Source organism: Fusarium solani, assembly GCF_023522795.1.
Source record: "Fusarium solani strain SB1 chromosome Unknown bctg00000007, whole genome shotgun sequence".
NCBI classification, from domain to species: domain Eukaryota; kingdom Fungi; phylum Ascomycota; class Sordariomycetes; order Hypocreales; family Nectriaceae; genus Fusarium; species Fusarium solani.
Window position 1 is genome coordinate 2145317 of NW_027072150.1, and position 26732 is coordinate 2172048.

At 51.0% G+C, this 26732-nt stretch overlaps 10 protein-coding genes across 10 annotated transcripts; 6 read left to right on the plus strand and 4 right to left on the minus strand.

Annotated features, from left to right (window-relative positions):
• Nucleotides 1-23: 23 nt before the first annotated feature.
• On the minus strand, nt 24-2602 carry MRS44_011605 (uncharacterized protein; the record flags this gene model as incomplete). The annotated part of the gene is made up of 6 exons (XM_046280968.2): nt 24-356; nt 410-598; nt 645-770; nt 838-2219; nt 2284-2429; nt 2490-2602. The coding sequence occupies 6 exons, from the start codon at nt 2600-2602 to the stop codon at nt 24-26; spliced, it is 2289 nt and encodes a 762-aa protein (XP_046134680.2).
• A 1198-nt stretch (nt 2603-3800) lies between these two features.
• On the plus strand, nt 3801-5181 carry MRS44_011606 (uncharacterized protein; the record flags this gene model as incomplete). The annotated part of the gene is made up of 4 exons (XM_046278377.2): nt 3801-4076; nt 4154-4528; nt 4587-4949; nt 5002-5181. The coding sequence occupies 4 exons, from the start codon at nt 3801-3803 to the stop codon at nt 5179-5181; spliced, it is 1194 nt and encodes a 397-aa protein (XP_046134679.2).
• A 563-nt stretch (nt 5182-5744) lies between these two features.
• Nucleotides 5745-6656, minus strand: MRS44_011607 (uncharacterized protein; the record flags this gene model as incomplete). The annotated part of the gene is made up of 1 exon (XM_046273670.2): nt 5745-6656. The coding sequence occupies one exon, from the start codon at nt 6654-6656 to the stop codon at nt 5745-5747; it is 912 nt and encodes a 303-aa protein (XP_046134678.2).
• Nucleotides 6657-7020: 364 nt separating this feature from the next.
• MRS44_011608 (uncharacterized protein) lies at nt 7021-8622 on the minus strand (the record flags this gene model as incomplete). The annotated part of the gene is made up of 3 exons (XM_046283959.1): nt 7021-8192; nt 8245-8328; nt 8382-8622. 3 exons carry the CDS (start codon nt 8620-8622, stop codon nt 7021-7023), a joined length of 1497 nt encoding a protein of 498 aa, XP_046134677.1.
• Nucleotides 8623-9106: 484 nt separating this feature from the next.
• On the plus strand, nt 9107-13567 carry MRS44_011609 (uncharacterized protein; the record flags this gene model as incomplete). Its single annotated transcript, XM_065619788.1, has 4 exons — nt 9107-9361; nt 9418-11009; nt 11067-12477; nt 12662-13567. The coding sequence occupies 4 exons, from the start codon at nt 9107-9109 to the stop codon at nt 13565-13567; spliced, it is 4164 nt and encodes a 1387-aa protein (XP_065475860.1).
• A 616-nt stretch (nt 13568-14183) lies between these two features.
• MRS44_011610 (uncharacterized protein) lies at nt 14184-16046 on the plus strand (the record flags this gene model as incomplete). Its single annotated transcript, XM_046272627.2, has 1 exon — nt 14184-16046. The coding sequence occupies one exon, from the start codon at nt 14184-14186 to the stop codon at nt 16044-16046; it is 1863 nt and encodes a 620-aa protein (XP_046134675.2).
• Nucleotides 16047-16630: 584 nt separating this feature from the next.
• Nucleotides 16631-19028, plus strand: MRS44_011611 (uncharacterized protein; the record flags this gene model as incomplete). Its single annotated transcript, XM_046283321.2, has 3 exons — nt 16631-16640; nt 16849-16962; nt 17026-19028. 3 exons carry the CDS (start codon nt 16631-16633, stop codon nt 19026-19028), a joined length of 2127 nt encoding a protein of 708 aa, XP_046134674.2.
• Nucleotides 19029-20288: 1260 nt separating this feature from the next.
• MRS44_011612 (uncharacterized protein) lies at nt 20289-21251 on the plus strand (the record flags this gene model as incomplete). Its single annotated transcript, XM_065619789.1, has 1 exon — nt 20289-21251. The coding sequence occupies one exon, from the start codon at nt 20289-20291 to the stop codon at nt 21249-21251; it is 963 nt and encodes a 320-aa protein (XP_065475861.1).
• Nucleotides 21252-22802: 1551 nt separating this feature from the next.
• MRS44_011613 (uncharacterized protein) lies at nt 22803-23551 on the minus strand (the record flags this gene model as incomplete). Its single annotated transcript, XM_065619790.1, has 2 exons — nt 22803-23090; nt 23177-23551. The coding sequence occupies 2 exons, from the start codon at nt 23549-23551 to the stop codon at nt 22803-22805; spliced, it is 663 nt and encodes a 220-aa protein (XP_065475862.1).
• Nucleotides 23552-24111: 560 nt separating this feature from the next.
• On the plus strand, nt 24112-25964 carry MRS44_011614 (uncharacterized protein; the record flags this gene model as incomplete). Its single annotated transcript, XM_046275694.2, has 2 exons — nt 24112-24242; nt 24296-25964. 2 exons carry the CDS (start codon nt 24112-24114, stop codon nt 25962-25964), a joined length of 1800 nt encoding a protein of 599 aa, XP_046134671.1.
• Nucleotides 25965-26732: the final 768 nt, after the last annotated feature.

The window sequence follows — 26732 nt, forward strand, 5'->3', positions numbered from 1 at the left end:
TGGGTTTCCAATACTCGCAATCACTACAGCCACTCAGATGGTCCAAATGTCTCTCCCATAGGAACAGTATCCAGAGGCACGCCCATTCCATCGGCAGTCGTGTCTTGAACAGAGTTTCCCCACCAACGGAGGGACACACCAGGATAGGTAAGACAGAAGAAGACGAGGAACGTGGTGATAGCCAAAGCGCTGTCCAGGGATGACGAAAGAAGGTAGTTGTACTTGGTCCACCAGGCGTGATAGCGTCGCTTGATCAACATGTTGAAGGCGAGTCCAACAAGACCCCAAGAGATGCAGTTAGCAGCGGTTGCGGGTGGGATGGATGAAGTCGACGCAAAGATGACGGGAGTGTGAGTCTGGACTTTGTGAGTTTCTCTTAGTGAATGTCATTTGCGATGATGTTACTTACATGCTGCAGAAGCTTGTTCTTGGGGAATCGTCGAGCAGCCAAGTAGACAATGACTGGCAACACAGCTCCGATCAAGAAGAACCAGAGCATGCTGTTGTACATAGAGCCCGACTTGAAAAGCTTGGTAGGGCCGATCAATCCCCAGAACACGGCGTTGGCTGCGTATCCATTTGCCAGGGGACAGCGGAACTGCTCCATTGTTAGCGAATGACTTAAGAAAGGCAAGTCCACTCACGTCATTAACGGCTTCAGGAGTGCAAATGCCTTCCACGTTGGCCATGGCCCACAAGTTGACGCCTGTTTGAACCAGCCACGAGATGAGGATCGAGAGGATTTGGGCAGTGAAGGTAATTCTAGGAGGCTATAGCAGTGTGTCAGCAGAGCCGAGAGAGATGAGACGTGAAATATGAAGCAGCGAGATTACGCACAATCTTCATGTAGTAACCCATCTTCATAGACTGGATGTATCCAAGACCTTGGAAAGTGCACACAAGGGTAAACACCTTGAAGACAACGTTGTTCATCATGTTTCCTGGCCAGATGAAGCCTCCAATCAGTGCAGCCAACACGCCCGTGTTGACGGTAATGTTGCAGGTGGCCTTCATCAAGCCGATCGGGATCAGCAGCACAATGTTCAACAGGATGCTGATGATGAGTCCCCACCATGGAAGCTGTGTGTTCTCGACATAGAGGAAGGCCATGCTGATGCCAATCAGGGCTGCAAATACACCAGCATACCACCAGATAGGCACTGGCTTGTAAGCACGCATGAGCCGGCCGTGGATGTCTTCTCCTTCATGGTTGTCTTTCTTCGAAATGGTGGCCTTCAAAGCACCCCACACCATTTCCCGATGGTACAGAGCCGTATGAACAAGAATCGACGTGACGGAAGCGAATCCCAACCCATACGAGAGCACGGATGTCGTGGATAGGAAAACTGGTGAGTATTCGGCGTACGCCTCGTCATTGATGCTGTAATCAGGGTTCATGACACGAGAGGTGTTGTAAGGAGCTCCAGTGTTGTCAAATGTGGATGACGAGGAGAAGGGGAAGAATCTGCCGTACCACACGTTTTGCCAATGCAAAGCGGGTGATACAATCCAGAGGAAGAAGACACTGCCTCCGAGGACGTTCAGGATGGCCCATGAAGGTACGACAAGAGGTGTTCCCAAATAACCAGAGATCTGATTCCAGTCCAAGGTTAGAGGCAGAAGGTCCATGCCGGTCGTTGCACCAAAGACTTGATTAAGAGTGACATCGTTGGGACGAATCCAGGTGATCCAGGCAAAGGTTGTCAAAGCCGTAAACAGGAATGATGGAACAACCTGCCAAGCTGCTGCGGCCACGGTAAATACCCAGAAGAACTTCATGCGATGCATCTTCCAGCCGTTGGCAACGACATTTTGGAACTTGGAATCGTGAAACCCGTATATCATGGAGCACGTGGGCAAGGCACCGGGCCAAACGCAAAAGGCTGGTTGAACCAAGAAGCGATAGAATAGGCCAACGAAGCCAAAACTGAGAGCTTGCGTCGAAAGCAGGAACAACAGCCTGTAACTCGGAGATATAGGGATGCTAAGGAACTTGTCGAATGCGACATAGACATCGCTCGCGAGGGAGCCGTTGTCGAAAGCTGACACCAAGGAAGTCATGATGGCTGTGATGGTGTGCTCCTTGTGATTGAATGGTCCCGGGTTGAGACTGAACTCCCATCCGAAAGGGAGACGGACGACGGTGCTCGGAAGGACGCGGGCCATGAAGTGACCGACGGGCAATGTGATGATGATGACGAGGTTGGACGACAGGAAGACTGCGAAACACAGGATATTAGGAACGGGGTTCTCATCGGAAACTCTGTGTTTCTAGATGCATACTCGGAGGAGAGTGGAGTTGAAAGAACTGCAGGATTCCGGAAAAGATCAAGGTCGATACAATGCCCAAGAACCAACCTCGAAAGGTGTTGACGGGGAGCTCTGGGTCGTCAAAGGGAGGCACTACAGCCTGCACCTGGTCAAAGGGCCTTGTAGTGATCAACAGTGTTAGTTGAAACACGTTTATAGTAGAAGAGAGTAAAACTTACGAGTCCTCGATGCTACCATTCTCAATCTCAGCATCATGAGCTTCAGCCGTGGTTTTCTTCAGATGACTGTCGCCATCAGAGGCTGCGTCTTGTTGAACTTGAGTATGCGCCATAGCACAAATCTTGATGAAACAAACAAACAAGGATTGCCTGGCTCAATTGCTGTTGTCTCGAGGTCAAAGCTCTTGCGACTGGCCCAGACTGAAGCTTCTCCAGCCGGGGAAGATGTGGGTATTATTTCCATCGCCATCTCCAATACGTAACTAAGTGCTTATCGTTATCTGTTTGACAGGGCCGGGGTAGTGAGACGCTAGCGATATCACGTACAGAATTTCCGTTTTGGTGTTTCTTTATCTGGTTCTCTTTTTGGACTAGTTCGTCTGTTATCAGCTGAGGATCGGGTTGCCTGTCCGACATGCTGGGAGTGCATCAAGTTGATGGCACAAGATCCGATGCATGGAAATACGCATGTGCAACAAGGTGGTGATATTCACACAAGTTACAAGCTCAGCTAATGGTTTACTGTTATCTCGCCGTGCCAAACCTGGTTTCTGCGGCGTTCTAGGGTAGGTAGCCTCGCAACGAAGCTACGCGACTGTTGTGACGAGCAGTAGATGTAAATAAAATCCAAAATTTATAGCAAGAATTATAACAAATAGCCAAAATATTCTAATAGTTTCTTCTATAGCATCTTTATGTTCTTATTGTTACCCATTCTAAAACTCAGATTTGCTTATAGCTTTGCAACCTCACTATTCGTCCTATGCACATGTTCCGAATGAACCAGTTGCTTAAGCACTTGATTGGAAAGTGGCAAAATGCATGGTCTCATTGATCTTGTGATTTTCTTTCAAATTTGATAAGAGAGTATTGGTACATGATAGTGCTCCCAGTATTGATTATCGTCATCAGATTCTCGTGGTAGCGCACACCGCCCATACTCGTTACTGGATTACCTACTTCGACATGACTTCTTCATCCTATGATATTGGTCGAGCACCTGATAGTGAGAACGTCGATAATAATCCTATGAGAGAGTTGACGGTTATCCTTGGTATCTGATAACCTCAAAGCCCGTTTATCCGAACTGCACTTATTGATATCCATCTGCTAAAAAGCCCACTCGTTCGCAATTACCGCATTCGGAAACACCAGACGCATTCTCTTGAGCATGTGTCCTGATCTCATGGCGGTCTTTCAAGGCGCATATTTCAACTGGCAGTTGAATGATAAGCCTGTAATCACTGTGAGATCATTTTATTGTGTACCTTTAAACGCCAACAAGCAGCTATTCACTTTCATCCCTCCAACATGACGGCAGGCCCGAAGTCAAATGGCACCAATGGTGTTGGCCCAGCCCCTTTGAATGCGAAGCTACTTCAGACAACCCTTGTCGCTCCGGCTGATGAAGCTCTAGTCCCGGCGGGTGATGACCCGATTCGAAGATCCCAGAAGTGCACCACTAGCCACATGCTGGTTGCGAACTGGACAAAAGATGCTGGGTGGGCAGCGCCCACCATCAAGCCGTATGGGAACTTCTCCATGGCCCCGACGAGTAGTGTTCTGCATTACGGGACCGAGTGCTTTGTGAGTCTTTGTCACTACTTGGCACAGAATCTAAATCATGTTGTCATGTACCCGAGCTCGTATCTAACATGATACAGGAAGGGCTGAAGCTGTATCGTGGATTCGATATGAAGCTGCGATTATTTAGGCCTGACCTCAACTGCGCCCGCCTTCGACTATCCTCCCTGCGCGGTGGTCTACCTGACTTTGATCCCGATGAACTTCTCAAACTCATCGAGGCCTTCGTCCGTGTTGACGGAGACAGATGGCTGCCTGAACCGGGAACATTCCTATACCTCCGTCCCGCAATCATTGGAACTAGTGCTGCTCTGGGGGTTAGTCGTCCCGCCGAGGCCACTTTGTTTCTCGTCGCAGTTCTGTTCCCACAATTTGGGCAGGCTGGGCCTGGTCTGAAGCTGCTTTGTTCTTCGGGACAGGTTAGAGCTTGGCCTGGTGGATTCGGGAACGCCAAGGTGAGAATTATTGTCGCTTGGGTTTCGATGTGTGAATGTGTCTAACTTGCTTCTCCAGCTTGGTGCCAACTACGCCCCATCTCTAGTCGCTCAGGAAGAGGCCAACGCGCAAGGATTCATCCAGGTTTTGTGGTTATTTGGACCAGACGATAATGTCACCGAGGCCGGTGCAAGCAACTTCTTTGTTATTATTCGCAACAAGGAAACGGGGCTGCCGGAGCTCATCACGGCACCGCTGGGTGACATCATCCTTGATGGCGTAACCCGTCGGAGTGCCCTGGAACTCACTAAGGAGAGGCTCGAGAAGCCTGTGGAAGAGATCCAGCCACTGCTCGCGGTGGAACGACCCTTGACAATGGCAGAGATGGTACAAGCTTCCAATGAGGGCAGACTGTTGGAAGCATTCGTGACTGGTACTGCTGTAAGCCTTGCCTCCCTTAACCCGTCTGATCCGCGCTGACATTCTGAACCAGTTCTTTGTGGCTCCAGTTGGTATGATTAGATACAAGGACACCGACATCAATATCGGCCACAAGACTGAGGAGGGTGATCTTGTAGCGCCTTATACATTGATGCTGAGGAACTGGCTCAAAGATATCATGTACGGGAACGAGTCACATGCCTGGGGCCGAGTGCAAGACAAGGCCGTGTGAGGTCGCTTGGTGGAATCAATGGTAGCGTTTTAAATGATAGATGTTGGCAATAATTTAAATCTTTATGTTTAGAGATGAGGTTTGCGACAAGTGATATCTGAATGAAGGGGTATGTGTTTATTTGTTCCAAAGGAGGCCTTGTATATGGCTATTTGAGTGCTAGATTATCCATATTCCTTGTTTTAGTTCCCACTTGAATCTCGAGCTTGAAAAGATGATTAACCCTTTGGATGGTTTACTATCTCGCACCACCATTAAGTTCTTGTACTCTAAATACACCTGTAAAACCTGAAAAATTCGAGTCAACGACGCTTTGCCTTCTCTATTAAAAATTCCGCCGCTTGTTCAAGTGCGTGCTTCATATGGTTCTAGCAAGCAATAATTAGTCCCACTATAGGAGGGTCAGATAGGGGTTTGGAGCTATACCTCTGCCGATTCAACTGACAAGCCGGCAACATGAGGAAGTAGCGCAACGCAGTCCAGGTCCAGCAGTTTTTGGCTGATGCGAGGTCTAAGTCGATATAGTCAGGTTATGGACTTTTAGCCGGGAATGTCAAGGTCTCTTACTCAAACTCGTAGACGTCCAGACCGGCACCGCCGATAATTCCGGTCTCGATGCCCCATATCAACGCTTCTTCATCGATACATTTCCCCCTGGCAACGTTGACGACTCTGACACCTGTCTTCATGAGCTTGATTCTGTCCTTGTCGAGGATGTGATGTGTCTCGCGCGAATATGGACACGAAAGCACAACGCAATCGACTGCAGACACCATTTCATCGAGGTTGCTCCACGCAACGCCAATTTCGTTCGTCTCAACCTTGCGGTCATTTTGGCTTCGACTGAAATAGTTGATCTGCATGTCCAAAGCGTAGAGGAGCTGTCCAATGCGTTTCCCTATGCGGCCGTACCCGATGATTCCAACACTCTTCCCACTAGGCTCGAGGCTATTCTTCGAAGCTCTTGTCATGGCTCCAACGAAGGCTTGTGGATCGCCAGTTCGAGCTGCCTTCTCTGCCGCACCAAGTAAGCGAAATGCTGAGATGACGAGGTACAGAGCTACGGTTGCGGTGGCATCAGTACCCCCCGCCGTGCTGCGGACCGTAATTCCACGAGCAGCATTGCCGGCGATGTCTTCTGATTCCAACCCATGACCCAAGTTGATGAGAAGAGTCAAACTCCTGGGTAAGGTTGGCGTCCAACGCCCCACTCCGATCGTCCAACCATTGGGAAGACCAGTTGTGCTTTCACCTCCAAGTCGAAGAATAGCTGATGCATGGGCGAGGGGGGATGTTGGAGATTCGAGATCTTTGTAGAAATCCTCCTGAGAGGAAGGCTTGTAGGGAACAATGTTGAAGCGAGATGCCAAGGAGGCTGCGACTTTGGCTGCAGCAGGCAGAAGACTTCCGAGATAGACAATCGTGGGCTTGTCAGTGGCTACCGTTTCGGGCGAGGGCGTTGGGAGAGAGCCCATATTGTGCTTAGCAGAAGGGATGTAGTGCTAACTGAACTTCATGTGTAGACCTGGATGGCTTATACAAAGTAGCTATGGGAGTCGTGATTTAAGGACTGCGAACCGTTTAAATCTTCCGTTTTGGGCAATGCGATCGATATCTAGTCTTGTTATCATAGCGACCTGAACAGGCGGACTGCGCCGTAAGTACAGAGTGAGAACAATCATTCCTGAGTGTCAAAGTACTGCCAGTCAAAATGAGACCCGTGCTGCCTGTCATATGTGACTTCATGTTGACGCTTAGAAGAAACCCATTGTCACAACAATTCTGATTCATTCTTATATCTAGATATATATAACCCTATTTGAGACAATACTTCCGGACCTACAACTCTCCGCCAATCAACCAAGTGTTGATAAGATGCAGAGAAATCTCAGGCTGATCCAAAGGAACCATATGTCCAGCCATATCTACAGTAACAAAACTGAATCGAGAAGGCTTCTTACTCTGCGAGTTAGCCTTGACGGCAACCTCCTTCATTGTCCCCGCCTCAATTGTCTTCCCATCCTTTGGCGCGTGCCAAACCCGCATATCCTGCGAAACAAAGTCGGCTTGGCCAGCCCAAGCCACTCGCTCAGTCCATCGCAGGTTCCCGGCAGTGTTGCATGCCAAATCCAAGTTGCCGTTGTAGATGAGCACGTCGACCTCGTTTTCGAGCAGGAAGAGGACTTCTCGAGCTGTGTTGACGTAGAGGTCATTTCCCTGACCAAAGAGGTCCTGAATCTCCTCATTCAGCACAGTAAAGTTGCCAACTTGCTTGGGAACGCCGAGAACGTCGCGAATTGAAGGCTCGTTCACATAGTCTTGGATTCTGAGAACCCCAGTGTAACAGAGTTGGTCTACTTCGCAAGTCCGCGTGATATCGAATGGATCACGGCCTCCCTCTCCGGTCTCGCTGTCAAACAAGGCTCGGATCTGGCCGCTGCAGAAAGAGTCTGCGGCGTGGCAGAGAATTGGATCGGGATTTTGGTAACAGGATTCGTGAAGAGATACACATCGAGGAAGGGCTTCACGAATCTGTGTGCATCGTGTTTCGTTGAAAATAGGCGTATCAACGCCTGGCTTGGTCGTGCAGAGGGTGTCGTAGTATCCGTAGGTAGTATCCAGCGGCGAAACAAATCCATCTCCGATCATGACGCTCTTCAGAGGGATCTCGAGGCCAGACCTCAATCCAGGGTCGAGTTTGTTGTAACGCACAATCTCTGCGGCAACGGTTGGCACGTAATGTCCGCCATAACTCTCACCCGAAATGTGGAAAGGCAATGAGCTCAGGTGCGGGAAAGCACTGTAGAAGATTTGAAGGAAGATGTGGACATCCTTGGCGGCAGTGAAGGAGTCCGAGGGCATGTTAACGCCCTCGTCAACATAAGAAAAGCCGGTTCCAGCTGGCTGGTCAATGAAGATCATAGATGCATTGGCGGTCCAAGAGAAAAGGTTTCGCCTTGTCCCGGAGCCGTCTTCGTTGATCAAGCAAGGGCCAAGCTCCATCATCATGCCTGTGTACGTTAGTGTCGAGGAAGATGGTAAAAGCGATCATGAGCCACATACCAATAAGCCCACTGCATCCCGGGCCGCCCGTCATCCATAGATTGAGGGGGTCATTCTGAGGGTCAGAAAGACTCTCAACATACCCTGCACCATAGTGTTAGAAAAGGTGGATTGGATATAGACTGTTTGAGACTTACAAAAGAAGAGGTGTTTCCCTTTGGCCTCTAGCCATCCAGTGTATTGCTTCGACTCAGTGTCACAAAGGCTGGAAGACTGCTCCCGAATACGCATTGAATACCCGGGATAATGCTTCAAGCCAAAAGACTGCCATTTGGTCGATTCACCCCCCAAGAGTTTCTGCTCGATTGGCGTTGCAGAGGCTGGTGAGACCACAGCGGCCAGAGCAAGCGTCAAGGTCGTGATTGCACGAAGAGCCATGATGAACACAAGTTGCAGTATCTTGGAACGTACGTTTCGACTGCCTCAGCTATCACTGCGAGTGATCAAAGGGTGCTGAAGACGCTTATCAGTCTGCTCTCGGGCCGAGAGTATCGGGAATAAACACTCAAGGTCAGCCCGGATCAGACGGCTGGTTTCTAATCCACCCCGGCTCAACTGACCCACTCGTAAAGACTTCCAGAAGCGGCAATTCTGTACGAGCGGCCGCAAAGGGATCAGGCCTTCCACTTGTGGCTATGGGGCTCCGTTTGTATTGATCGCACTTGATTACTCGATTAGATACTAGATAATCATAAACCCGGAGGTTCGGATCCTGTCAGTTCAAGTACCATTAGTGAATCGATCAACTGGCTACGGTAGATTACATCTACATCACTCCCCATCCTTCACTTTCACTGATACCTCCAGTCGGCAGCTCTGGTATCATCATGCCCATGTTTTAATGGCCGATTTAAACACCACAATGCCCTTAGGGGTAGCCCTGAGGGCCTCGCTGACCCTGGGAAGCACCCTTACGCTCCTGGCGTTGTTCTGGGCTCAACTTGCGCGTAGCCGTCAACAGTCACACAAGCTGGCTACTTACACGTCAAGCCATGTCTTTTTCAACACACTCGGCCTCGTTGCTACAGTATTTGCTATTGGTTCTCACATTTGGGAAGCCTTGAGTGCATCTACATCATCTCAACGCCTCGAGGGTGCCTCCTGCACCGTTGCATGGGTGAGTCTCGACTCTGTTAAGCTCTCTAGTGGCCCTAGCTAACACATGATGATCAGAGTGTCGTGCTCTTGGCTCGACTGACATACTTTGCTTCTCCCATATACAGGCGACCTCTACATGTGCTGGCCAACAGTCTTTCCTTTGCCCTCTTCCTGGTCAATACCGTCCCAACCATCGTCTATCCACTCGTCATTATCCCTTCACTTGGAAGACGCCATGTATTGGACACGCTTCTCCTCTGCAACCTGGGCTCAACCTTGCTTGCATCAGTTATCCTTCCAGTCTTTACGCCAGCACACACCATACTTCCCGATGAGGGTTCATCTCTACACCCTTCACTGAGATGTTCGCCTATCGTCCGATGGTGGTCCTACGGATGGGTCACACCTTTCGTCGCCTCGGCCTACAAGAAGGGGGGTCAACTTGATGCAGACCATCTTCCTGAGTTGACCGATACCGCTGACCCCCTCTTGCTGTCTACCAAGTTTGTCGAGGCGCGGCGCAAATCAAACTCTACCAGGCAAGCCTTGTGGTCAACTTTCAAGGATCGACTTTTGACTATGGCCATGCTCATGGTGTTTTGTGGCTTCTCCGAATTTCTGGGAGCCATCGGGTTGCGAAGTCTCTTGACAAGTCTCGAGGGCAACGCACCTGATCGATCTTTTCGACCGTGGTTCTCTGCTCTTCTGTTTGGTGCCTCTCCCGTCATCCGTGGCTTGTTCATGCAGACTTTCGAGTTCTTCTCAACCGACACAATCTGCCGACTGAAGGGAATGGTCATCTGCGTTATCCACAAGAAGATCCTCAAACAAAGGGATGGCGGTCGCATCGACGTAGGCCAGGTGACAAACCACGTCGCCGCAGACATCGACAAGATCTCCATCCTGAGATACACCATCATGGCTGGCTTCATGGTTCCCGTCGAGGTTGCTGTTGCCAGTGTCATTCTGTATCAGACACTTGGTTGGTCAAGTCTCCCTGGATTGGCCCTGATTGTCATCACTCGTATTCCTATTTCTTGGTATGTGAACCGATACCAGGGCCGCGCCCAGTCGCGTGTCATGGAGGCAATCGAGGCAAGAGTCCGTCGTGTCAGCGAAGTCATCGATGGATTACAGACCATTAAGATGCTTGGCCAATCGTTGGCTTTTACCTTGTGGATCGGTGAGAAGCGAAAGTCAGAGCTTCGAGCCATCTGGAAGAAGCTTGTGATAGCCACGGCCTCCGAGACTCTCTCCTCAGCATTCGTCCTCATTCCCTTGATCCTATCGCTGTGTATTCACACTCTTGTTGCTGGCCACCGCCTTAGTCCAGCTGTTGTGTTTACAGTTGTGTCGGTCTTCAACACGTTAAAGGGAATGATGTCGCTGGCCGTTATTGGCGTTAGCACACATGCTCAGGCCATGGTTTCCGTTGACCGCGTGGTCCAGTTTTTGGACCAAGACGCCGAAAGTCTTCTGGGACAGGATGACACAACCTTCACGACCCCTTACAGTGATGAAAGCAGGGGCCAAGGGACCAGCGACCTTGGGGCGAGGAACGCATCCATTGCTGTCAGGCTGCCTGATGATTCACGCCGAACAATCCTGCGAGGTGTCTCTTTCCAGATCCCTCGAGGCGGTTTGACTGTTATTGCAGGGAAAACGGGGTAAGTTTAGGCTCCTTAGATTTCGCAATCTCTCTTTGAGTGCTGACCCTTGGCAAGATCCGGCAAATCTACACTCATCAAAGCCCTTCTTGGAGAAGCACCAGTGATCTCCGGCGAAGCGTCCCTTCGTTCCAACGGGTCTGAGACGATATCTTACGCGAGCCAGGCCCCATGGATTCGTAATAGCACGATCCGAGACAACATCATTTTTGGTGGACCATTCGTCTCAAAGAGATACCATGAGGTCACGCGAGCTGTGGCATTGCATGTCGATTTCCGCCTTCTCCCGAATGGTGATCTGACCCCTACTGGAGAGGCCGGATCCTCACTATCCGGCGGTCAGAAGGCTCGTGTTGCTCTCGCCAGAGCTGCATACGCCAATACAGACATTGTAGTTCTTGATGATGTGCTTTCGGCTCTGGATGCAACAACTTCCAGTCACATCATCGACGAGTGCATCTTTGGACCTTTGATGAGGGGCAGGACAACGATTCTCGTCTCGGACAAGGCAGAGATATGTCGTCAGGCTGACCAGGTTGTGGAACTGGTCGACGGACAGGCCCAGGTATCTGTTCAGCAAAGGGACACGGCCGCCCTCAAACCTGGAGCCGTCGAGATATCAAACGTCAGGGAAGTTGAGCTCTTCCAAGAGCCAGACTCGGAGACTCAAGTCACACGCGAGACAAGACTATCCAGACCACCGACAGGAGAAGATTCGTCGCGTGCTCAATCCGAGAAGGTCCTGGATGGCCTCATCGGCAAGTCCACGATCTTCAAATACCTAGGGATGTTTGGGTCTCCCACGTTCTTGGCCTTGTTGTGTGCTTTGATCTTGTCAAGTCAGGCTGCTGATACCCTGTCTTCACTCTGGTTGACGAAATGGTCTGCCAGTTACAGCTTCGATCAAGAGCGTAAGACAGACACGGCCTCGCTGTTCTTCGCGTCTGTGTACTCATTGATGGGTCTTTCACAACTCGCACTGGCTTGTGTGTCAACATTGCTCTTCTACAGAGGCGCCATTAGAGCCAGTCGTAAGCTGCATTATCGGATGCTTGTCTCAGTGTTTGGAGCTACGTTTCCATGGATCACGTCAACACCGGCCGGTCAAATACTCAACCGCTTCTCATCGGATGTGTTTTCACTAGACAACACTGTCAATGAGCTGCTCAAGCAAGTCGTCGAAAACTCCCTTTCCATCGGCTTCCGGTTAGCAGCAGTATCCTCGATGCTGCCATTCTTCCTGCTTCCTGCTCTCATTTTCCTCTGTATGGCTTGGTTCACTGGACGCGTGTACCTGTACGGCTCCACTGCCGCAAAGAGGTTGTATGCCGCTTCTCTGTCTCCCGTTTTGTCCGAGCTCACCGACGCTGTGTCTGGTGGTGAGATCATCCGAGCTTACAACCGGGAGACCATGTTCCGACACTTGTTCTTGGAATCGCTGGAAAAGTACCTGCGCGGCTGGGAGACAGTAAGTGGTACGCAAAGATGGCTGGCTGTTCGTATGGATGTGTTTGCTGGGTTGATCCAAGTGTCTACTGCCATACTCGCAATCACTTCTCCCAACGCGAATCCAGCGGTAGTCGGATTTAGCATGACAAGCGCTTCAGCTTTATGTACAGCATTACTATGTGAGTGTACAACCTATTTTCCAGTACGGAACAAGGCTAACAACCCAAGATCTTGTGTACCTGTCGAGTGTATTGGAGATTGAGATGAACTGCTTTCAGAGGATCGAGGAGTACACTCACGCGATTCCCCAAGAGCCCAAAAACGAGCCCGAGGGAGATGAAGGTCTAAAAGGCCTTGAGTGGCCCACCAGAGGCGAGCTCGAGATAGTCAACCTGACTGCTGGTTACTCGCCAGAAAAGGCTGTCTTGGCCGACATTGACGTCCAGATACAACCGGGACAGCGAGTGGCCATTGTTGGGCGCTCTGGCAGTGGAAAGAGCTCCCTGGCAGCGACCATATTGGGATTGACCACTAGAATTGATGGTCGAGTCCTGATTGACGGGGTGAGTATCGACTCGGTAGGGGTGGAAGAATTGCGGCGCGGCATATGCTTCATCCCTCAGAACCCAATGCTGTTTACTGGTCCGCTCAGGTTCAACCTGGACTTTACCGGCACCGTACCCGATAAGAAGCTGCGACAGATCTTATCCGATGTCATGGGAGACACTGATAGCGTGGCCAAGTGGTCTCTCGACCAACAGATTGAACGCGATGGGGCCAACCTCTCTCAAGGAGAGCGACAGCTCATCGCAATCGCGAGGGCGCTAGCAACATCAGCTCGGATTGTCATCATCGATGAAGCAACAGCAAGCCTGGATGCGGAAAGCGAGAATCGGATGCAGAAGCTCCTGGCAGAGAGATTCTCGGACAAGGTGGTGATGGCAATAGCGCACAGATTAGCGACGATTGTGGACTTTGACGAGGTGTATGTGTTGGACCAGGGTAGGATCATTGAGCGCGGGGTCCCGAGGCTTCTGCTTGAGTCGAGACAGGGTCAGTTTTGGAAGCTTTGGCAGAGCATGGATCAGCAGCAGCGCCGGGATGCTTAGGGGTTGTTAGCTGAAGGGTTCTATGTCTCTCGAAGGGCACCATGGCTTCATCGTATGACTATCTTATCTAATCGGGTCTCGATGCCAGTTGGGGAGATAAGGTAGTCTCACAGTATAGATCCATGGAATCGACTTGAAAGACCCATGAGTCCATGACCCACAATGGCAGCGATAAGCCCAACCCTTGACGTGACCTTGACTCGACAGGGATAAGGTCACTGAAATCTCCTCTTTCGGCTCCCTGTGTCCCTTATCTCGACCGGCTAACTAATCATCTCCGCGTTTTCTCTCCCCATCCGTTATCTGCAATGAACTCCTCCCTCCTTCACCTCATTCACCTCCAACATCACCATGTCAAATCTTGAGCTCCAAGCATCACCACATCCTTCAACGCCCCGCAAAGCCCGCAAGAGGAATGTTACATCCCGTGATCGCCTCGGATGTGTCACTTGCCGTGAGAGGCACTTGAGGTGCGACAAGGCACAGCCGGAGTGTGACAATGTTGGTCATACCTGACCTCTCCCCGACTCAGCTAATAGTGCCAATTCAGTGTACCAAGGCAAATCGAACCTGTGGGGGGTATGCTAGAGGGATCTCCTTCCGTGACCAGACCATGATGGTCATTGAAAGAGTCCAAAAGCCTGAGTCAAGACGAGCACGCAAAGGCTCAGCGTCAGGCTCTTTTACGAGATCACCGATACCGCAAGAGCTATCAAGAAGTCCCTGTCAATCGATTGAACCACTGGCGGACCTGGATATTATTGAAAATTTGCCTCAACCTGACCAGGTGTCTGTACCAACCTTGACCATCGACACGCCTGTGGGTGAAGATTTCTTGTTCGAAACCTGGGGTCTGCTCGGGGATCCATGGCCACAAGATACAGGAAATCAACTGTGTATCATGCCACAGTTACCGTCGTCGCCCCAACAGGCATTTCAAGGTGATTTCGGAGGCATTGGAGCTCTGGAACCTGAGGATGCATGTGCGCTGGTACAAACCTCGCTGCTACAGACCTCAATCCCCGATTCATTATCCCTCGGCCCAAGCCTGCCTTATGACTGCTTTCTTTTCTCACAAGATTCTGAGTATTGCCAACGCTTGTTCGACAACCAAATACGCGGACTATCGGCAGTCTTACCACTTAAAGATATCTTCAACGGAGACTACTCGGCTGCTCCCCACGTTTGGAGTGCTGTGCTTGCCGTCTCCGCTCTGACCTTGTCGATTGAGACATCACCGGGACTGATCACCCCAGCAATGGCAACACAAAAGAAACACGCTCTCCGTCATTACGCCAACTCACTGAGGTCTTTGAGGATCAAACACCCACAAAACACACCGGAAGCGTTTAGTAGTCTCCCTCTACAAGAGCTGCTCGACTGGTTCCTGTGTCGGCTATTGCTAGCTAACTTTGAACTTGGGCGAGGAAATCTCACGCTGTGGAGGGCACATTTGCGCGCCACAAGCCGGGTCTTTAGCGCTTGGCATAAAAGAATCAGAGGTGTCCCTAGAGGCCGGATTCTTGCTCAAGTCTTTGCAAGAATGGCCCTACTCGTCGAGTTGCAGAATGAAGAGTTAGCTGTGACTGGGATAAAAGATATGAATCCCGGTGTCGCACATGAGCTTTCAACCATGATCCAGGGCTCGATGTCAGCTCGTGATCGACTTCTAGGCTTCATCAGGGAAGTCGGCCAACTTGAGCTGAAGTTTCGCTGCACGCCATCCATGTTTGCCAAGTGGACAGGCAAGCTGGAGACTCTAGATGCCAGACTGACTGAGTGGCAGCGGTGCCTATCGCCGTTGGAGATGCCTGTCGACACAGGTGTTGACGACCCAGTCTCGTTCCCCGCACAGGTTGGGGATCCTGATCCGCTTCAAGTTCATCCGTTGACATTTCCGAATGCTGCCGATTCTACTGCCGCCGCCGTGAATTACGCCCACTTCATCTGCACCCGTATGCGAGCTCGCACCCGGTACCTAGAGAATGGCACCAAGATACCCCCTTCCAACGCAAACTCTATGGCACTTTACATCTGTCGAATCGCTGCCGGTCTGTCTCCCAATAGCTGTGCCGTCACGGAAGCCTTTGGTCATGGAATGATGCCAGCTGTTGTCGGTGCATACTGGTGGACTACTGATCCCCAACTTCGTCGGTGGATCGTCAACTGGCTACAAGGTTATGATAAAAATGGCCAGCGTGAGGGCATCTGGAACGTTCGACAGGCCAGGAAGCTCATGATGTTTCTGGATGGTGAAATTCTTCAGCGGAGGACTCGTGCCGAGCACTGGAACGTTATCGCGGCGCGTGTCAAGGAGCGGGAGGAGTCGTTTCCAACGGGCCAGAACGACATCTTGGAAGCCGAACTCGAGATGAGCAGTGAAGATGAGGACCAGGGAGAAGGGAGCCTAGAGTTCAGAGTGGTTGTTCACTCCCAGTCTGAGAGTGGCTGGGCGACAAACTATTACACCATCGTGTAGAGAGTGTGTTTAGGCCACGGTTTGGAATGAGACAAACAATTAAAGCCTAATGAGCTGCAAGCTTTGAATCACTTAAAATGCTGAAAAATGAGTCTAATGTTTCAAGGGTCTTCTGGGTCAGTTATCCCATCAAGGGCCGGGCTTCAACTATTAAAAAAAACACAATATCAACAAATCATAGCATTCTATCCCAATGCTTAACACTGGCCCAAGACGTGTGGCTTGGTTCATGAGATGGGTAGTTGATGGAAATCCGCTTTCGCATGAATTCCGTGTTCTTCCTTGCTGGTTATGACCCTCGCTGCATCCCATACCGCCGTTCCCTGCCCGAGTCTTAACGCCTGGGGTCGGGAAGAAAATCAACACCGATCAGCTTCCAACCAGCCCGCAAGCCCCATGCAATGTGATGAGGAATCATTTTCTTTTCTCCCTGCAGCTTTCTCGTAACCTTCGCCGACTTGACAAATTCTGGGCCTCCGGACCGCGCCCTGCGTGCGGGAGATCAGGAATGTGCAATTCTTTGCCCCAGAACAGTTAGCTCGCCAAGAACACCTGAAAGAGCAAGTTGACTTGCACCAACAATCATGAATAATTGTAAGTGGAGTGAAGATGGGATTGAGCATCGAATATGGTTTTGGTAATACTTGTAACGGCTATAAAGAGAGGTTCATATCGCCTCTTATTGAATCAAAAACCAGAGCCTACCACAGCCTTCAGGTCACCCTCTTAGAACCGTCACCTGCCTGCCATCTCACCTCTTCTGCCTCTCAACTTGTGGAGCATATTCTTTACACTTCACCAGTCCGTACCATGATTGAGGATACCTCTTCTGTTCCTGGCTACACCATCTTGCGGGAAGAAGCCGGGGATCCTACGCCCTGTCCTTCTCGAGATTTGGGCCAGCCCCATCCCCTCGGTAGGTACCCATTGATGTTGGTGAAGCATGGAGTCAGGCTAGCTAACGAAAGAAAACATTTAGATCAGCTATCTGTTGAAGAGATCCGCCTCGCAGCACGACTCATCCGTGAAAACTCCAGCTTCAACGATTTCAAGTTCAACTGCATTACTCTCCGGGAACCAAAGAAGACCGAGTACGCCGCGTTCCGTTCCAGAAATGGCCCACGACCTAGTCGCCAGGCCTTTGCCATCATCATCGAGAAAGGGACGGGTAAAGTTGCCGAGGTCATTGTCAACCTTACCAACGGCAATGTCGAATCTCATCAACTTCGTCCAGGAGCCGGCCCGATCATGAACATTGAGGATATGGATGTGTGCGAGCGAATTGCCCGCCAGGATCCCCTGGTCATTGAGGCCTGTCGCGAGATCGGCATCACCGACATGAGCAAGATTTTTATCGAAGCCTGGGCCATCGATGTCGATGAACGCTGGGGAAAAGACCGGCGTATCCAGCGAGGCCTGGTCTTCTATCGCAAGTCAGCCATGGACAACCAGTTCTCCCATCCCCTCGACTTTTCGGTCGTTATCGATCTTGAGACTGAGGAGGTCCTTGCGGTTGATATTCGCCGAGTGAACGGCGGTGAACGCACAAAGCCCGAGTTGACGGAACACAATTTCCTCCCGGAGTTTATCGCAGATGGCTATCAGCATGCCAGACTCAAGCCCGTCGATATCACGCAGCCTCAGGGGGTCTCATTCCAGATGCGTGGAAACGAAATCGCCTGGGCCGCCCTCAAGATGCACATCGGCTTCAACTATCGTGAAGGGATTGTGCTCTCCGACGTTTCTGTTCACGACCCCTACGAGAACCGCCAACGAAGCTTGTTCAACCGTATCAGTGTGGTTGAAATGGTTGTCCCGTATGGCAACCCCGATCCTCCACATCACCAGAAGCACCCCTTTGATGTTGGTGAGTACGGAATGGGCCTGATGACCAACTCTCTTCAACTCGGCTGCGACTGCAAGGGGGTGATTCATTATCTTGATGCTATCATGGCTGTTTCCTCTGGCGACCCGGCCATAGTCAAGAACGCGATTTGCATCCATGAAGAAGACAACGGGCTTCTCTACAAGCATACCGATTATCGCGATGGAAGTGTTATTTCGGCACGAGACCGAAAGCTCATCATCTCCCACTTCATCACTGCGGGAAACTATGATTATGGCTTCTATCATACCTTTTCCCTTGATGGCACATATAAACTCGAGGTGAAGCTCACTGGAATTCTCAACACCTATTGTCTCCATCCATTGGAAACCGCCGCCCCGTATGGTACAGAGGTTGCTCCATTTATCAACGCCCACAACCATCAACATATCTTCTCCCTTCGTGTTGACCCGGAAATCGATGGAACGAAGAATTCAGTTGTGCAAAACGATGCTGTCTTGAGTGACCAACCCCTGGGTTCGGCAGGAAATCTCCATGGGAATGGCTTCCTTTGCAAGAAGACAACTCTGCGGACTTCGATGGAGGGTGGTGCAAACTACTCGCACCAGACTGGTCGAACATGGGACATCATAAACCCCAACAGTAGGCGAGGAGGTAAGCTTGCAGGGTACAAGATCGTCAACAACAGCTGCCCGCCCCTTCTAGCACAGCCAGGAAGCCTTGTGCACAAGCGAGCCGCATTCGCCCACAAGAATCTGTGGGTTGTGCCATACAGAGATTACGAGCTCTTCCCTGCTGGAGACTACGTCTGTCGATCAACTGGAGAAACGGGTCATCCGTTCAATCAAACGATTGAGGATTGGGTCAACCGCAACGAGTCAATTGACAATACCGATATCGTCTGCTACATCCAATTCGGTCTGACCCACTTCCCACGCGCTGAGGATTTCCCCATCATGCCAGTGGAACCGGTTTCTGTCATAATGCGGGCTTCCAACTTTTTTGAGAAGAACCCTGCTCTTTGGGTTCCTCCCTCAGCCATCTGCGTGGATACTGTTTCGAGGCATGCCTACAAGGTAGAAAAGGAGCCTCTTCAATCGTGCTGCTTGGGCTCTAGCACCTCTTCCAAGCTTTGATCGGTAGCAAAAGTCAGTAAGCGTTGGCCATCCCGGCTCCTGACATGGAGTGTTGTGGAGAGTTGGATCGGTGACGGATGTCAGAGTGTAGTTCAGTTTCTTATCTCTGTCTATAGAATAGTGTCTCTATTACCATTCAACTAGTTGCATTATGTATGATTGTTCACTATATGAGCGAACAAAGTGACGGTGAGTGACAGTCAAAGTTACGGCACTCGAGCCTCTACAGGTGTAAGTCCCACCACACAGCAGAGGCCGGGACTCCCTTCATGGCGTAGAAGTAAGCATTGGTGTCACTACGTTCCTTCTCCGTGAATCCATGGTTAATGTGAGAAGTTCAAGCAGGAATACAGTTGTGAACATACGTGAAGAGTTGTAGGCTCGTTGAAGAATTGCAGCCGCAAAAGGAACCCATTGAGTCTAGACAACTTGTAAAATAATGGGCGGACAGTCATGAGTCGGAGAAGACAAACGACCAAGTTCCAGTTTGAGATTGAGAGCAGGGATGAGCTTAGGGGTCCATGGTACATGCCACAATAGGGGGAGAGTCGCAGAATAACATCTATCCCGTGAAGATCACGCTCGCTCTCAACCTTCATAATAGCATGCCACTTAACAGGGCCCTTTCAAAGAGGTATCAAAGCGGTATGACCCCTCTAAAAGCTAGCGTAAGCTTGCCGATAGATCTGGCTCGGCGTTGGTGGCAGAGTCAGGGGGTGAGACACCGGTCCCAAACCCCACTGCGCCAAGTTGATTCCAAATCATGCGTCATTGGCTTCCGTCAGCCTTTCGGGGTTAGCGGGACACCTTACTGAATAAGTGGCACTCTGAGGTTTTCGTGGTCCCCAAGCTGGGAAATCCAAAAAGAGAAGCTCGGGTTGCACTCTCGGTCATGGGACCGGGCCGGTTGCCACGTTCATCTACTCATCGACCAGGTTGATAAGGAGTCTTGTGCACCGTAGATTGCAATTGCATGTTCAGCACAGAATATCGGGGGCTCCACGATGCTCATCGCCCTGTATCATCGACTCGTCCAGGTGAACAACCAACCACGTCCAGTCACAGACCACCGCAACATACCCTCAAATCGCCCCAGCTCTGCAGCAGCGTTCAATGTTAGACACAGACTGCAACAGCCAGCACGGAATGTCACTTCGGCGCCGAGGCAGCAGAACTTCCACCGCCAATGAGCTCCGGGCCGGTATGGTCCCAACATTTCCGAACGGTGGCTATAGATAGGTCTGCACAGCCGCCTCTGCAATGATCAATGCCCACACATGGGGCCCCAACTCAAGTTATGGGGTATTTCTCGCCCATTACCTGTTAGCCGAGTACTTCGCTAGCGCCACACCTCTGGAATATGCCTTCATTGGGTCTCTCAGTATCAGCTGCGCTCTGATGGTCTCGCCCGTTGCAACCACCCTGACGAGAGAGATCGGGGCGAGACCAACCATGCTGTGTGGCGTGGGGATACACACGGCAGGCTTGATGCTGGCCAGTCTCGCTACAAAAGTCCTCCACCTATTCTTCACCCAAGGCATCCTATTCGGTATTGGGATGGGACTGCTATTTAGTCCGGCTGCTGCAATTGTTCCCCAGTGGTTCAGCACACACCGCTCTCTTGCCACAAGCATATCCGCCAGCGGCTCTGGGCTTGGTGGCTTGATCTACTCGGTCGCCTCGGGCGCCATGATCCAAAAGCTCGGAGTCCCGTGGACGCTTCGTGTCTTGGGCATCGTGGCCTTTGTTGTCAACACTTTCTGCGCCTGTCTTGTGAAAGACCGCAGTAGCGCGATTGGATCAACTCAGTTGGCCTTTGATACTCGGCTACTCCGCCGACCTCAGTTTCTCTTATTGCTTGGCTTCAGCTGGTTCAGCATGTTGGCGTACGTGATCCTGATTTTCAGCCTGTCCAACTACGCAACCTGGATCGGACTTGATCCCTCCAACGCTGCCCTTATAAGCACCCTGTTTAACCTAGGACAGGGACTCGATCGCCCCGTCACCGACTATTTCAGTGATCAGACTGGGCGCCTCAACATGTCAATACTGATGACACTTCTCGCGGCTTTACTCTCTCTTGCGTCTGGATCCCTGCCAAAACGTACCATGTTCTTGTCTTCTTCTCTGTTGCTTGCGGACCTGTTGCCGGGACCCTTTGGGCTACCATTGGCGCCGTTACGGCAGAAGTCGCGGGAATTCAACAGGTCCCGACGGCGCTGAACTTGGTCTGGCTGTCCATTGCCCTACCTTCCCTGTTCAGTGAGCCAATAGCCTTACAGATTGTGTCTGGGACAGGGTCTTATCTGGACACGCAATTATTCACGGGATTTATGTTCCTAGCTGCAGTGGCTTGTCTTCTCGTCGTCCGCGGGTGGAAAGTCAATAAACCGGCCGACACTTCTCGGGAATTTGAGGAGTCAGTCCAGGAAGAGTGTCTGGACGAACAGTCAATCCACATTGGCGTGGTTGTCAATGAGGACAAATTTGACGCAGTGGCAGCAATGCTGAGCTGCTTAAGGTGGGAGAAAGTATGGGAGCTGGCTCTTGTTAGATTCCCGTATGTTCCGGTGGCTAATTACGAGTATAAACATCCATTATTAGCCTGCCACCCTCTCAAGATACTTAAAATATCCTAAAGATCGCCAAAAGTAATTATGATGAAGATGATACTTTAGCGCTCTCTTATCTATTCTTTCTGGACTTTATTATGTACACTTATCGTAATGCGTTAGGTGAGTTACTTAAACCTCCATGTCTCGTTTATTTCCTAATCGGTGTGAGACACTAGGATCGACCCCTTTTCCGTAGTGCTGTCAGAGGATATTTCCCCGTTCACGGTAGGATCAACTTCCCATGATGTGTGACACTGAAAGACGGCTTGTCTCGGCAGAGCGCTCCGAGTCATTGAAAAAGGCCAGTCAAAAACCGGGCTCGGCTCCGGCTCCAGGCTTTGCGCGTGACTAAGCGGGAATATCTCCTTCAAGTCACCGTCCACTGAGCCACCAATCTGCATCCACATATTCTGATTCATCAAGCCGTCCATGTAGCACTTCTGGAGATGATTAGTTGGGTCCGAAGCAGGTTGAAGGAACCTTCTTTGTGCTACGGCTGTATTATTTCTGTTGAGTTGCTCCAAGGCCCCCGCCCCCTGCCTGGCCTTGTGAAGCCTTTTGACCGAGCAGGTTGAAGGAACAATATCCCGGCCCGGTGGACCGGCATGCAACTTCCGTCCGAACCAATCCTGTCTTGGCAGAGTACAAAGGAGAAACCAGAGTTAGGCGAGGAAATGAAATTGCACCGGGCTATCACATGGAGATTCACACTCATCGAACCTTGGCGGCAACTAAGGAGTAGTTCTTGTCGGCCAAGCAATAAACGTCACCCGGACCCATTACTCCCTGGATTTTGGCATCAAGAATTGGAAGCTGTCCGAAGACATGGATTAAGCACCCCTGTTCGACAAACGTGTCACAATTGTCGATAGTTGATTCAGGAGGGAAGCAGGGAGCGAAGAAGGCAGGCCAGTTTTCAGTCCTTAGGAGTAATTATGACTGATGTATCAGTAGGTAAACTCTTAAGCGGCTCGGTTCAAGCTAATAGCTCCAACCGAAGCCATCTAGAAGATTATGCATGACTGAGGTTCAAAACGAGTCCTTGACATAGCACCGAGGGCCAGAGTATCGACAATCATTCAGCAGAAAGTGGTCAGTACTGCTTCAATTCTATGGCGAGACTTGATTCGACTACTCTCTCGGTCGCTAATCAGAAGCTCTAGGCCTCGGGTTTCGTTGACACTTCAGCCATACAATCCTCAAGCTTTCTCTTTTGCTTGCCCTCCGTATCAAAATTGGAAGGGTCCAACCACTGCTCGAATCCCCTTTTGGCCGTTGGCCACTCCCCATCCAGCATGGAGTACCACGCGGTATCGCGATTGCGGCCCTTGGCAATCATGTGCTGCCTGAATGTGCCCTCGTACGTGAAGCCCAGTCGGACGGCCGCCCGGCGCGATGGAGTATTCAGGTCATTGCACTTCCACTCGTACCTCCGGAATCCCAGTGTCTCAAACACGTATGATGCCAGCAGATACATCGCCTCGGTAGCGCAGGGGGTGCGTTGAAGAGCGGGGAATACAGGATGCTCCCAACCTCGATAACTCGATTTGGGAGATCCATTCTCATGAGCGAGGCCATCCCGACGGCCTTCGGTAGACCAGAACACGATTTTCGAAGTATGGCATAGGTCCAAGTATCAGATGCCGCCGCTTTTTTGGCGATGGCGCTGTTGAGCGCATCTAGAGAGTTGTACGGCTCGTCGAAGAGGTAGTCGAAGAGGCTCGCCGAATCAGGGACCTGCAAAGATTCCCAGAGGTCGTCGGCGTGAGTAGGGCTAATGGGGACGATGGAACCATATCTCCCTGTCAGCGTTATGTCCCTGCTGGGCTGCTGGGCATTCAAATTAGGGACAATGGGACCCAAAGCGGTTGGCACATTTGTCGTAGCAGACCCCAGAGCCCTTTGCATAGGTTAGCTATTCCGATGATCAATAGCGATAGAAGAGGACATTCTACTTGCCTGCCGCTCAACGACTGGATCAACTTTGTTGGTGTGGTCATCGTGCTAAGTGTGGACAAGCCTCGTGATCTGCTTGAGACGGTGTTGGGTTTTGAGAGAAGATTGCAATGGGTTACTTAATATCTCAGAGACCAATTAAGTTAAAGATTATTTAAGTCTTAAAACAGAGGCTGACTAAGTCGAAAATTAAGATATAGATATATAGTATTAAAAAAGGTTAATTAATATTATTTAATCTAGGTTTATAATATAATTTATAGAATTTAAAATACTGAGATATTTTAATTTATTAAAGATTTATTTAGTTTTATTTTATTTATAATATTTCACTTATTTTACTCATAGAAATCCCTTATAACTTCACCGTGAGAGAGTAGCATGGACTTATCTTATTAGTAAACTTATTACCTAGCATTAGCCTATCAGAGGCTTCAACTGCACTTCGTCTAACTTTTCCTCATCCCTCCGCCATCCGCAGCCGAAGACCACGTAATACTCAATCTCACGACATGACAGCCTGCTCTCGGTGTCGGTCTAGAAAGCAGCGCTGTGATCCAACTCCCGCTGGATGCTCGAACTGTGACCGGGCCGGCGTTCCCTGTGTCAACACCGACGCCGACGGCCGGTCCGCCCCCCGAAGGTTCGATCTCCTAGACCCGTCTGCTAGGCACTCTCTTTGACGCTGTTCCACAGTTACATCAGGAATCTCGAAGATCGAGTTGCTCATCTCGAAGCGCAACTCGCCTCTCATGGCATCTCCATCTCGGAGCTTTCCCCCGAAAGCCTCGCACCGAGAGCCCCGAACGAGTCCGGTGAACTTCCGATCCACCATGAGTTGCACGAGAGTGGTCCAAACCACGTTACCAATGCCCAGTCTCTCCTCAACGGGCACTCGGTGCAGTTGCCTAGGGGTATGATCAGCCAGTCTCTGCTCCACTCCCTGTTGCGTGGACCCGTGAGCGACCTAGGTCAGCCGACAGACCATCGGCCCTTTCTCCGAGAGCTGCCCTTTGAGACCCGAGCTAGCTTGCCCAGCAGAGAGGCTGCCCAGCGACTGGTGGACACGTACTTCGAACACACCGAATTTTTCTCCCCTGTCATATCGTCCAAAGAGGACTTGCTAGCTTCCTTGGAGCAATTGTACGCCGGCAGTATTCCTAGCGATGAGTCGGGCTCTTTGACGGCACTGCACAGGTTCCGTGTCTTTGCGGTTTTTGCCACGGCCGTCCTACTCCTCAACAGGACTGACTCGTCGTTCCCGATATCCAGAGCTGAGGGTTACTTTGCAACGGCTATTCATGTCTTCGCCCAGTACCCGGATCTGCTTTGCGCCTGTGACTCCAGCCATCTCTGTAACTTGCTGCTGATCATTCAGTATAGCTGCTTCGCATCAGATCTCACGGCAGTCTGGCACTTTCTAGGTCTCGCGACTCGGCTAGCCATCGACCTAGGTTTACATCATGAACGGCCGGCCACGACAGAGGTTGACCCAGAGGAGAACAAACGTAGGTGGCTGTTCTGGACAACGTACACATTTGAGAGAACAGTTTGTGTCATTATCGACAGGCCATTCTCCATCCCTGATGAGGCCATCACGACGTCCCTGCCGATACTTCAAGGTGTCGATGACTGTCGATTTCTTGCCTTGCGGTTGATTGAAAGCCGTAGACTCGAGTCGGAAATCTACGTGACCCTTCGTCAGAGCCTGCCAGTAAATGGAGCGGTCCTGGATTTACCTACGTGGCGTGAAAACATGCGGCAGCGATTGATGACATGGCGAGCCTCGGCACCGTCCTCGCTTGTGGGCTCATCTCAACTGGCTCCTCTGGACCTGTACGACGCTCTCCTCCACAAAAGTCTGATAGATCTTTACTATCCTTCAACATCCCTCCCCGACCTATCGCACCACGATGCCCTGATACTTGCAACCAGTGCTGCGGCAAGCATCGGGGGCATTAAGCAAGCGTTTCGCGATGGTCGGCTACGCTTTTACTGGCGAGCTGCTCATAATCTATTCAAGGCTGGTGTCGCAATGGTTTTTTGCATCCACCACCAAATCGCTCATGGCTCTCTCAACATGGACCACGCAGACATGGTTGCAAGTGTTAACACATGCGTCTCGATCCTGTGGGGGATGGTTGAACGGTATCCTGCGGGGAAAGTATATCGAGATGTTTTTGAAGGCCTGTCCAACTCGGTACTGAGCTCTCTTGGACGTTCTCCTGGGAATGGCCAGGCACAATCAGGTGCAGGATTACAAGATGTTTTGACACCAAACTTGATTGGGGGATTCGATCTCCCTCAGGAGGTATTGGACACATTAAGTAGTGGCTTCACCGGGTGGGAATACCATCAGCCATAAAGAATTTACCTGTCGTGACTATTCAAGCTCATATTTCCGTCTTTGGGTGCCCACCAATTTTGGCGACCTTACCTTAAGATGCCCAATCCAGGTCTCCAGAAGGGGTTGTTGGATGGGCAGGGAAGGCTGTCCATTGATCGTGTGAATTAGGCCCGGTGAAGGGTTGCTTGTGCTGCAAAGCCGCAAGCTTTCATTGCAGTCCATCTTTAATGAGTCCATGTGATAACATGGCTTATGATTGCATGTTTTGAGAATCCTACCGTCTCCAATGTCCTTCCTATTACAGTGTGCCAACATGGCCGTCGCTCATGCCGGACGGACTGCTCCACTCAGCACTCAGCCCCACCCGACGGGCCCCGCCGACGGAGATGCCCCCGACGGTGGTTCTCCGAAGAGAGCAGAGAGACGAAAAAGTGACTTCCCCGCTTTTTTCCAGAATGCTGTTCTATCAATAATGTCGCTGGCCATTGTGGAGCATCACGTGGGAGCGCGTTGGTTGGCGAACTCTTGCCGCACGGGCCTCCAGGGAGTGGAGCTCGACCGAAACCTCATCTCCACTCCGTCGAACGCCCGACTTGCAACATGGAAATCTTGACCTCCTCCCACCTGAAAGTGTCAATCGGTACCCAACGAGTGTCTGCCAGGGTCATCGTTGCCGGCCCGGATCCGGTCCAATGCTTTTCTGTATCAGCGCCTCTGGCTACGTCGCAATGCAGAACGAGGGGACGATACCTCGTTGCCAGATGCCTGACAACTTATCTCTTTTGG